At 42.0% G+C, this 12,083-nt stretch overlaps 1 protein-coding gene across 2 annotated transcripts; it reads left to right on the plus strand.

Annotated features, from left to right (window-relative positions):
• Positions 1–1,135: 1,135 nt before the first annotated feature.
• On the plus strand, positions 1,136–10,243 carry LOC124260429 (cell wall protein DAN4-like). 2 transcript variants are annotated; one of them, XM_046694738.1, is made up of 5 exons: positions 1,140–1,510; positions 4,557–4,628; positions 5,051–5,287; positions 6,120–6,222; positions 8,431–10,243. In XM_046694738.1, the coding sequence occupies exons 1-5, from the start codon at positions 1,288–1,290 to the stop codon at positions 8,750–8,752; spliced, it is 957 nt and encodes a 318-aa protein (XP_046550694.1). In that variant the 5' UTR covers positions 1,140–1,287; the 3' UTR covers positions 8,753–10,243. The 2 variants fall into 2 exon arrangements, with proteins under 2 accessions (XP_046550697.1, XP_046550694.1); XM_046694741.1 differs by lacking the exon at positions 4,557–4,628 and having other exon boundaries at positions 1,136–1,510.
• Positions 10,244–12,083: the final 1,840 nt, after the last annotated feature.

Below are 12,083 nucleotides of genomic sequence, written 5' to 3' on the forward strand. Positions count from 1 at the left end.
TCATGTAGGACTCGTGTCAACACCCAACATGGCAACAAGTTGCCATCTTCTGTGTCATTTTGACACACAGTTGCCCTCTACCGTGTCTTTTGAGTGCACGCACATGTCAACATGCTTCCCTCTACAGTCTCGTCACATTTTACTCATTCAACATGTTGCCCTCTACCGTGTCATGTGGCTACACACACGTCAACACGTTGCCCTCTACCGTGTCTTGTGGCTACACACACGTCAACACGTTGCCCTCTACCGTGTCTTTTGAGTGCACGCACATGTCAACATGTTTCCCACTACAGTGTCGTCACATTTTACTCATTCAATATGTTGTCCTCTACCGTGTCATGTGGCTACACACACGTCAACACGTTGCCCTCTGCACTGTCATGTGGATACACACACGACAACATGTGTCCCTCTACTGTGTAATGTGGCTACACTCATGTCAAGATGTTGCCCTCTACCGTGTCAAGTGGCTACACACATGTCAACATGTTGCCCTCTTCTGTGTCATGAGGCTACACACACGTCAACACGTTGCCCTCTACTGTGTCATGTTGCTACACACATGTCAACACGTTCCCCTCTACCGTGTCTTGTGGCTACACACACGTCAACACATTTCCCTCTGCACTGTCATGTGGCTACATATGAAAACACGTTGCCCTCTACCGTGTCAAATGGGCTACACACACGTCAACTATACACACATAAACACGTTGCCCTCTACCGTGTCTTGTGACTACACACACGTCAACACGTTGCCCTCTGCACTGTCATGTGGCTACACTCATGTCAAGATGTTGCCCTCTACCGTGTCAAGTGGCTAAACACATGTCAACATGTTGCCTCCTTCTGTGTCATGAGGCTACGCACATGTCAACACGTTCCCCTCTACCGTCTCATGTGGCTACACACACGTCAACACGTTGCCCTCTACCGTGACAAGTGGCTACACACATGTCAACATGTTGTCCCCTTCTGTGTCATGAGGCTACACACACGTCAACACATTGCCCTCTGCACTGTCATATGGTTACACATATGAAAACACGTTGCCCTCTACCGTGTCATGTGGCTACACACACGTCAACACGTTGCGCTCTACCGTGTCATGTGGCTACACACACGTCAACACGCTGCCCTCTCCCGTGTCATGTGAGTGCACTCATGTCAACATGTTGCCCTCTACTGTGTCGTCACATTTTACTCATTTAAAGTCCTCACGGATTCATTCACACAAAATGGACGTAATGCCTGGTTTTGCAGTTTCCGATTCTGATCAAGGTTATGAAAGAACGCTATATCTCGATGACGATTGTGGTTTTCCTCTACGCTCTGATAAAGTTGTTGACATTGCGGAAGGTAATAAACTATACACATCGTGCAAACCTGGGAGAAATATTAATATCCTTGTTGTGTTTGGTATGGGAGTGGATGAAGTTTTCCTTGCTGGTGCTGACTGACATGGCAGGGTTCCTGTTCCTGTGGGGGGTCCTCCTCCTGACACCAGGTACAGTTATCTTCATAGCAAGCTTCGGTCTCCTCCTGGCCTAACATACATATCTAGGAACAGACCAGCAGGTTGTTCAGTCAATCTTACAATTCATCACGGACGTTTTGAAATGTGCACTTGTCACTGTCTGACTCTGTATATGTTGGGGCCAAATGCCTCTCGTGACAAATGTGACTGCGTGACTCTGTGTGTGTGTTTGACCGTGTTTGACTCTGTGTGTGTGTGCGTGCGCGCGCGCACGCGTGTCGTGACAAATGTGACTGTGTGCGTGGCCAAATGCTTGTCGTGACAAATCTGAGTGTGTGTGTGGGTCAAATACTTACCACTCTCTGTTTTCAGCAATATACGTATTGGCCGACATGTCTATACATATTTGTTTACTAGAATGTGTCGACATAACATTAATAGACACTGTATATAGGACTATGTCCATACCATCTCACAATGGACCAAGAACCTTCAATATGGTATTTACACTGTATATAGGGCTATGTGTATACCATCTCACAATGCACCAAGAGCCTTCAATAGGGTATTTTCACTGTATATAGGGGTATGTGTATACCATCTCACAATGCACCAAGAGCCTTCAATATGGTATTTACACTGTATATAGGACTATGTGTATACCATCTCACAATGCACCAAGAGCCTTCAATAGGGTATTTACACTGTATATAGGGCTATGTCCATACCATCTCACAATGCACCAAGAGCCTTCAATAGGGTATTTACACTGTATATATGCGTATGTCTATACCATCTCACAATGCACCAAGAACCTTCAATATGGTATTTACACTGTATATAGGGGCATGTCTATACCATCTCACAATGCACCAAGAGCCTTCAATAGGGTATTTACACTGTATATAGGGCTATGTGTATACCATCTCACAATACACCAAGAGCCTTCAATAGGGTATTTACACTGTATATAGGGCTATGTGTATACCATCTCACAATACACCAAGAGCCTTCAATAGGGTATTTACACTGTATATAGGGGTATGTCTATACCATCTCACAATGCACCAAGAGCCTTCAATAGGGTATTTACACTGTATATATGCGTATGTCTATACCACCTAACAATACACCAGGAAAATTCAATAGGGTATTTACACTGTATATAGGGCTATGTCTATACCATCTCACAATACACTAACAGCCTTCAATAGGGTATTTACACTGTATATAGGGGTATGTCTATACCACCTCACAATACACCAGGAAAATTCAATAGGGTATTTACACTGTATATAGGGGCATGCCTATACCATCTCACAATACACCAAGACCTCGAGTCTGTGGAGGTCGCTATTTTTGGTGTGCGAACAAAATACCTTGTGGACAAAAGCCCCTTAGGACCAAACCCCCCATCATGTAGGCCAAAAAACCCAAAAGCGCCAAATGAATAATGAAGATTGTTTATTATTCCAATATTATATTTAGCCGACATCACATGCATGCTTAGTTTATGGAGCATATTTTAGAGCAGTTTTAGCACGACAGGGAGTTGAAATACTTAATAATGTGTACATATCTACATACTAAGTTGATTAATTAAACTTTTTATACTCTTGAAGTCAATTAATCCTCATCAATAATGAAGACTTGATTTCTTTATTGTATCAGAAGATATATTTGATATATAAAAGTGATCACTCAACAATAACATTAACCTTTTCCAACGCTTTAAGCCAGGAACGATGACATGGGTACTGGAAGTTTAATAATTCCTTGTTGTTAAATCCTGAATATGGAAACTTAGTCAGAATATTTTAAATGACACTGTTCAGGAATACTCAACAGAAAAAAATTGATGACTTTGAAAACACTGAAAATATTTAACTTACAATTTCCAACTCCTTATTTCTAGAAACATTATAAATGAAAATCCGAGCAAAGACCATATCTTTTTCATCCTACATATAGAAAACAAAGGTAAAAAATACAGAAGAACTAGAATTAAAACTAAAACAGGTCGAAGATAATATTCGAAAAAACTTCAAAACATTGATGAAGAACTTTTGAGAGAACTATTAACATATAAGAAAGAAATGGAAGAAATTAAAAGTGAGGAAATGCAAGGAATACAAATCCGAAACCGAATTCTTTGGTGAGAAGAAGGAGAAAAATCTTGAAAATATTTCTACCATCTGGAAAATAGGAAATTCTAAAAAAATCAATTAATAAGTTAATGACTAATGATAAGAATGAAATCACTGACAGCAAATCAATACTGAATGAAGTAAAACTATTTTATAAAATTCTCTATGCTTCTCAGGAACAATATAAGGAAGAAGACTGCTTAAAGGATATTAAAACTCCACCTTTAAACAAAACACTAAGAGATTATCTTTAAAGAGAAATCAGTTTGGATGAATTTAGCAATGCTGTTTACAGGATGAAGAATAATAAAAGCCCAGGGATTAATTTCCTATTGATTTCTTTAATTGTTTTCGAAAGAATCAAAAATATAGATTTATAGATTCATTAAAGAAGTATCAACAAAAAATGAAATGTCTTTGAATATGAAAAGGAGTGTTATCACCTGTATTCCAAAACCCATAAAAGATTGGAGGCCAATCACTTTACTTAATGCTAGTTATATAATTATTAGCGCCTGCATTGCACATAGATTTAAAACTACTTTAGATGAACTTATTCACTCTAACCAAGCTGGTTTTATACGGGTAGGACTATTGGTGAAAATACAAGATTGTTATATGATATAATGTTTGAAACAAAGAAACGAAATATTCCTGGCTTGCTAATTCTGATGGATTTTGAAAAAGCGTTTGACACTGTTTCAAAGATTTTTTGAACCTGGTTTTACATAAACATGAAATGATAAGATGGATAAATATATTAACTTATGAATCAACATCTTGTGTTGTCCAACATGGTAATCTATCCGACTTCTTTGTAGGACGGGTTAGTCTGTATTCACGGAATTTTAAAAAAATGAAAATTTGGATTATCGACAATTTCGATTATTTTCAAAGCTAGCAAAGCTAGCATGTTTGTCTCACTACAGGGTCGTGTACATCAGCCACTACGTCGACTACCACCCCGACAACCTCTTCTATCCGAGGGACACCATCACAGGGTTAGACGACATGATTATTCGTATTCTCACTTCTTCAAAACATGGTCAGCATGTTTTATTATGTCATTTAAAGAACATGGCAGTGGTCTGCCCTCTTAAATCACATGAGTTACTATTTTCAACACACGTAGATTCAGTTCCACATCCAGCTCCGGCTGTAGATACTTTCCTTTGTCAACTCACTGGCTTCATCAGCTTACTGCCTAGCCAATCATGTTAATTATATTGTTTTCTTTGTTACATTCAGTATATATACACCCCCTTCCCTTCATGTTCCATTCCTGTTTGACAACAGTACAAGAATCTGTATGGAAACGTCGCACTCACGAACCAAGAGAAGTTGTTATCCATAAAGATTGTTCAATATGTTGTTTTCCCAACTTCTGAAATGCCACTCAAAGAAACAACGTGTTTACCCTTAGGATCACCCACCCCAAGCAGCAGTGGAATCAGCAGCACGTCATCTTCGACATCCGAAATCAGTTCCGTCACAACGACGTCACATACGACATCCGACACCAGTGCAATCACCAGGTCGTCATCTACGACATCCGACATTAGTGCAGCCACTACTCCATCATCTACGGCACGCACTACCCAGTTATCCACCACGTTCGACGACCAAAGCACGAGAGTGTGCATACGTGAATCATCTGCTGGTATGACAATCTTTACATTTTGTGCACCTCCTGAATGTAAAAATGATATATTTCTGTATATAGTCAGAAGGAATCTTTGATAATAGTCGATTAAATCTAGCTATATCATGAGTATATGCAAAGAGCTAAAACATTTCTAATGAACTATTTGTACAAGATATCACGCAGGTGGATCCTACCTTATCTGGTCTGAAGAAATCTGAAACAAATTAACTACATGCACTTTCAACACGAATATAGCCAGTAAAGGAGCATGGACATAGTTACAAATCTATAGATACACATGGATCCTTGTATGGTGTCGCTGTTACTTGCGCCACCATAATTAGATTCAGAATTCAAGTGGTAACTCATCCATTATAGACTACATCAAGCCTCAGTTTAACAGATTTAGAATAGATAACCGAAGGACTCGTTTTGTGACTGTCCGTTCTGTCTTCAGGCAATATAAAAATATCAGTTCAATTTTACTTGTAAGCATCGCATCACCTAATGACATCGTCTTTTGTTGGTTACCCAGTCATTTTGGAATCATTGGTAACTCACTGGCCAATGCTGATTAATCTGTGGCAAGACTTCTCAGCTCCTGCTGGGAATACAGAGCTGTGACTAGATGTTATACTACAGATGTACTGCTGACAAAGTGGGACACTGCAGTAGGTGTCAGTAAGATACACAAGTGGGACACTGCAGTAGGTGTCAGTAACATACACAAGTGTTTGCCATAAGTTTAATGCATTCTCAGACATGTTCTCAAACTAGTTGAAATGTTGTTTGAGATACAACAGCATGTACTGTTGTACAATTCTACACACTGTTGTTTATGTTTCAGGTGATGGAGCTGGTATATCAGCAGCTGAAGTCGCCGGCAGTGTTGTAGCGGCTGTTGTTGTTTCTGCCTTCGTTTCGTCCACTATCACCTACTACATCATCAGGTCACATATGTGTGATGTGATGTGATGTGATGTGATGTGATGTGATGTGATGTGATGTGATGTGCTGTGATGTGATGTGATGTGATGTGATGTGATGTGATGTGATGTGATGTGATGTGATGTGTGGTGTGGTGTGGTGCGGTGCGGTGTGTTATTTGTGGTGGTGGTGTGTGTGTGTGGGGGGGGATGGAGTGGTGTGTGTGATGTGTGTGATGAATGTGTGATGAGTAGTGCTTGTGTAGTGTGCGTGGGTGTGTGGTGTGTTATGTGTGTGATGTGTGTGTGCGATGAGTAGTGTTTTTCTAGTGTGTGTGTATGCAAGTTTGGTGTGGTGTGTGTGGTATGTGTGTGTGTGTGTGTGTGTGTGTGTGTGTGTGTGTGTGTGTGTGTGTGTGTGTGTGTGTGTGTGTGTGTGAGTGAGATGGATGGTGATATACTATAGACATTCCCATGCCAATAAGATGTTTATGCTGCGTTAAGCAACATTCACCCGCTCATTAACGATACATAAACTACATTGTACAACATTTGACAGTGCTTAAGTTCCCTGTGAGACTCAACATGTGTGTCACCGCAGCTACCGACTAGTGTGTATGTCGAAGAGCGTTCGTTGGGGATACTCTCGGATGGTAGTTCAGGATGGTGGACAAGAGATGGAAGACAAATCAGGTGTGAAGTTGAAGACGGCAGCTGCCATGTTTATTATGGTTGCGGAATAATGGTAGAAATGGTATATAAGATGGAAATCACGTGACAGAACGCACATCGGGACCGAGTGGCCAATGTTCCCGATGTGGAGACCCGCTCTGTCACTTACACACATTCAGAAGTCGGACAGCGATTCTTCATCGTCAACTTAGTCGCTGGTGAGGCGACGACCTTGGCCAACGCCGACTAGCCGCACAGTCCGTCCGCTTCGGTCGATGATCTGGGTCCGTCTCGTCCCCCTGACTGGTCTCCCTGAGTGACCATGTCAGTCAGGTTTTATACATAGGGACCTTACGCCACGTTATGCAAGGTCACTGACCTATGCACATGTACATACGTACGATCCGCTGACGTAGTGAGGTGTTGATTGGCATTTACTGATAGCATCAAGAATTCAGGGTCCTGCCGGGAGGAGGTTAATGATAAGAGGGCTACACCGAATGATTGCTGAATACATTAAACAGACAAAGGGGATAGAATTTCGGTGCACTTTGGATATATATTGAAACAGTTATGTTGTTTGGATATATGAAGTTTTACAGAAACTCATTGAAAATGGTTTACTCTATGGCATGCATATGAAACAGTCGGAACTGTGGCATACTGAAGCAAAGTTTCAGTATAACAATCAAAGGATTATTGAGGTGAATCAATACCATCTGTGTGTTTTTTTAGTGTTACTGTGATCACAGAGGTGAATCAATACCATCTATGTGTTTGCTGTGTGTTACTGTGATCACAGAGGTGAATCAATACCATCTGTGTGTTTGCTGTGTGTTACTGTGATCACAGAGGTGAATCAATACCATCTGTGTGTTTGCTGTGTGTTACTGTGATTACAGAGGTGAATCAATACCATCTATGTGTTTGCTGTGTGTTACTGTGATTACAGAGGTGAATCAATACCATCTGTGTGTTTGCTGTGTGTTACTGTGATCACAGAGGTGAATCAATACCATCTGTGTGTTTGCTGTGTGTTACTGTGATCACAGAGGTGAATCAATACCATCTGTGTGTTACTGTGCTGAATCAATACCATCTGCGTGTTACTGTGATCACAGAGGTGAATCAATACCATCTGTGTGTTTGCTGATCACAGAGGTGTTACTGCGTGATCACAGAGGTGAATCAGATACAATACCATCTGTGTGTTTGCTGTTGTTACTGTGATTACAGAGGTGAATCAATACCATCTATGTGTTACTGTGTGTTTGTTGAGTGTTACTGTGGTCACAGAGGTCACAGAGGTGAATCAATACCATCTGTGTGTTTGCTGTGTGTTACTGTGATCACAGAGGTGAATCAATACCATCTGTGTGTTTGCTGAGTGTTACTGTGATCACAGAGGTGAATCAATACCATCTGTGTGTTTGCTGAGTGTTACTGTGATCACAGAGGTGAATCAATACCATCTGTGTGTTTGCTGTGTGTTACTGTGATCACAGAGGTGAATCAATACCATATGTGCGTTTGTTGAGTGTTACTGTCATTATATTCCAGAAGGAAATATCGAGGGAAGCCGGTTGACGAACGGATGGCTGAAACTACTGGGGGAAGTACCACCAACACTCTGCCGGAAGAAACAGACGGCCCCGTGACTGCCAAGCCGCACTGCCCCGATACACACGTCCCTGTCTACATCGGTGTAGATATTGCTGTAGAGAAGGGTCCTCTACATGCCTACGACTCTGAAACCAGGAAGACAGAGCTGGATGATATCTCAGTAATTGACCTGGATCATTCGGAAAGGCTAGTGTTTGCGTACAACCCTCTAACCATGGCTGGAGAAAATATGGATGATCCTCCACAGTCCGAGCTCTGACCCGACACATAGTGCTCAACGCGTCCTCCATCGGTACCCCAAACCGCAAAATGACCTTGTATACGTGAACTGCGCCTTGCGCTGGTGTCCACACGGGAGAGTTGAATAGACACGATTTATTGCTAAAGGTTAATGTTTCCTTCACTCATTCCAGGTACATTTATTTCCGTCATTAAAGTCTTTGTTTTCTATGCTGCTTTGGACTTGTAAATAAATATACCTTGCAGTTCCCCAACTTGGTGTGAAGTCTTTCGGGTATCACATACCAATGCTTTTTGTACCATGTGCGAATCTTCATTTGATATGTAAAATATTATTTTCATGTTGTTACTTTCTTGGAATCATGTATAACTCCATCAGGTTATACGTCGCTGTGGTAGGTTCTCCGGGAGCTTGTGGATTGCATTTTCCCGTGATTGTTGTGAGAGCCTTTCCTTGAGGACGACTTGGTTAGTTTTTTCTAACATTATAAAGCACAACCGACTCATGGTGTAATGGTCAAAAGTATGATTTTTACTTTTTTTGTAATGTCCCATGTATTTGTTATCTGTTACTCCTAATTCGTTTTTGTATCAGAATTCTAATTTCAAATTCATTTTCTTTATCACCTTAATTTGTATTAACAAGAACGATGTTTTTATGGATACACAGCTACTTTATTGCAATGGCTGCTACGTTTCGGTGTAGATTGCTTGATAACGGTGTTAGATTCTTAACCAAAACGTTGCATCCACTGTCATCATACCAGCTTCTAAAAACCACTCAGTGAAGTTGATTTGTAATGCTGTATGTGATTTAAAGTCAGGGTATAAACAAGTCATGCAGTGGTGAGCGATCTTCAAGTTCAGAAGCCTTGTGATACTACCCTGAAATAATGGTGAGTCTCCTTTGGCATACCGACCTATCCTGTTGTTTAAATTACAATTACTGTTCTATATGAGAAACTGTGTGATAATTTCCTTTTGTTGTTGAGGGTGTTAGTCCAAATTTGTAAACATGTGCTTCCTTGTTTACTGGTTCAGTGTTAACCCTTTATCTCCTTACCTTCAGAGTTGTTATGTTTATATTGATATGGTTCATGCCGCGTTTTATTCATTCAAGATAGTAATATCAGGAGTGAGTGAGTGAGTTTAGTTTTACGCCAAACTCAGCAATATTCCAGTCATATAGCGGCGGTCTGTAAATAATCGAGTCTGGACCAGACAATCCAGTGATCAACAGCATGAGCATCGATCAGTAATATCAGGAATTTCAAGACATGTTTAAGGTAATTTGAATGCTGTGTACGAGGCACGCAAGGTTTATGAAGGTTCGTTCAGTTTTCAGCCAAACTATTACTACCACGTCTTGTCTTGTAAAAAACATAAGGAAAGCAAAGACAGAAAGAAGCATTTCATTCAAGGCTTGCCTGCTTTGCAGATTGTATAGTGTTCACAATAAGAAACGGGCCTTAAAATGCCATTGCTCTTTGAATAAAGACGATCAGTGGTATTGGGTTGTTTTGTTGCTTGAAGGTTGCATGCCTGATAGAATTCATAATGCCAACATCAGGGATAAATCAGTCTGGAACTTTTGTAGACATCCGGTGGTTCGCGCAGACTGTAAGCGTATATTACAGTACCGGTAGCAAACTCTCACACAGGTTCCTGGACGCCCACTGTAAGCAAATCTTACAGTACCGGCAGCAAACTCTCACACAGGTTCCTGGACGACCACTGTAAACATATCTTACAGTACCGACAGCAAACTCTCACACAGGTTCCTGGACGACCACTGTAAACATATCTTACAGTACCGACAGCAAACTCACACACAGGTTCATGGACGACCACTGTAAACATATCTTACAGTACCGACAGCAAACTCTCACACAGGTTCTTGGACGACCACTGTAAGCGTATCTTACAGTACCGACAGCAAACTCTCACACAGGTTCCTGGACGACCACTGTAAACATATCTTACAGTACCGGCAGCAAACTCTCACACAGGTTCCTGGACGACCACTGTAAACATATCTTACAGTACCGACAGCAAACTCTCACACAGGTTCCTGGACGACCACTGTAAGCATATCTTACAGTACCGACAGCAAACTCTCACACAGGTTCATGGACGACCACTGTAAACATATCTTACAGTACCGGCAGCAAACTCTCACACAGGTTCCTGGACGCCAACTGTAAGCGTATCTTACAGTACCGACAGCAAACTCTCACACAGGTTCCTGGACGCCCACTGTAAGCACATCTTACAGTACCGACAGCAAACTCTCACACAGGTTCCTGGACGACCACTGTAAACATATCTTACAGTACCGACAGCAAACTCTCACACAGGTTCCTGGACGACCACTGTAAACATATCTTACAGTACCGACAGCAAACTCTCACACAGGTTCCTGGACGCCCACTGTAAGCATATCTTACAGTACCGGCAGCAAACTCTCACACAGGTTCATGGACGCCCACTGTAAGCGTATCTTACAGTACCGGCAGCAAACTCTCACACAGGTTCCTGGACGACCACTGTAAGCAAATCTTACAGTACCGACAGCAAACTCTCACACAGGTTCATGGACGCCCACTGTAAGCAAATCTTACAGTACCGGCAGCAAACTCTCACACAGGTTCCTGGACGACCACTGTAAACATATCTTACAGTACCGGCAGCAAACTCTCACACAGGTTCCTGGACGCCCACTGTAAGCAAATCTTACAGTACCGACAGCAAACTCTCACACAGGTTCCTGGACGCCCACTGTAAGCACATCTTACAGTACCGACAGCAAACTCTCACACAGGTTCCTGGACGCCCACTGTAAGCGTATCTTACAGTACCGACAGCAAACTCTCACACAGGTTCATGGACGCCACTGTAAGCGTATCTTACAGTACCGACAGCAAACTCTCACACAGGTTCCTGGACGACCACTGTAAGCGTAAGCATCTTACAGTACCGACAGCAAACTCTCACACAGGTTCCTGGACGACCACTGTAAGCATATCTTACAGTACCGACAGCAAACTCTCACACAGGTTCCTGGACGACCACTGTAAGCGTATCTTACAGTACCGACAGCAAACTCTCACACAGGTTCATGGACGACCACTGTAAGCGTATCTTACAGTACCGACAGCAAACTCTCACACACAGGTTCATGGACGACCACTGTAAGCATATCTTACCGACAGCAAACTCTCACACAGGTTCCTGGACGACCACTGTAAGCATATCTTACAGTACCGACAGCAAACTCTCACACAGGTTCCTGGACGACCACTGTAAGCGTATCTTACAGTACCGACAGCAAACTCTCACACAGGTTCATG

Source organism: Haliotis rubra, unplaced genomic scaffold (assembly GCF_003918875.1).
Source record: "Haliotis rubra isolate DU_JTF1 unplaced genomic scaffold, ASM391887v1 Scf762, whole genome shotgun sequence".
NCBI classification, from domain to species: domain Eukaryota; kingdom Metazoa; phylum Mollusca; class Gastropoda; order Lepetellida; family Haliotidae; genus Haliotis; species Haliotis rubra.

What these genes read in the sequence shown, in the direction of transcription:
- LOC124260429 (XM_046694738.1), top strand. Translation starts at nt 1,288, where the DNA reads ATGAAAGAACGCTATATCTCGATGACGATTGTGGTTTTCCTCTACGCT. An exon ending in GGTCCTCCTCCTGACACCAG is followed by an intron (nt 1,511 to 4,556) that starts GTACAGTTATCT and finishes GTCTCACTACAG; the next exon opens with GGTCGTGTACATCAGCCACT. An exon ending in CCGAGGGACACCATCACAGG is followed by an intron (nt 4,629 to 5,050) that starts GTTAGACGACAT and finishes GTTTACCCTTAG; the next exon opens with GATCACCCACCCCAAGCAGC.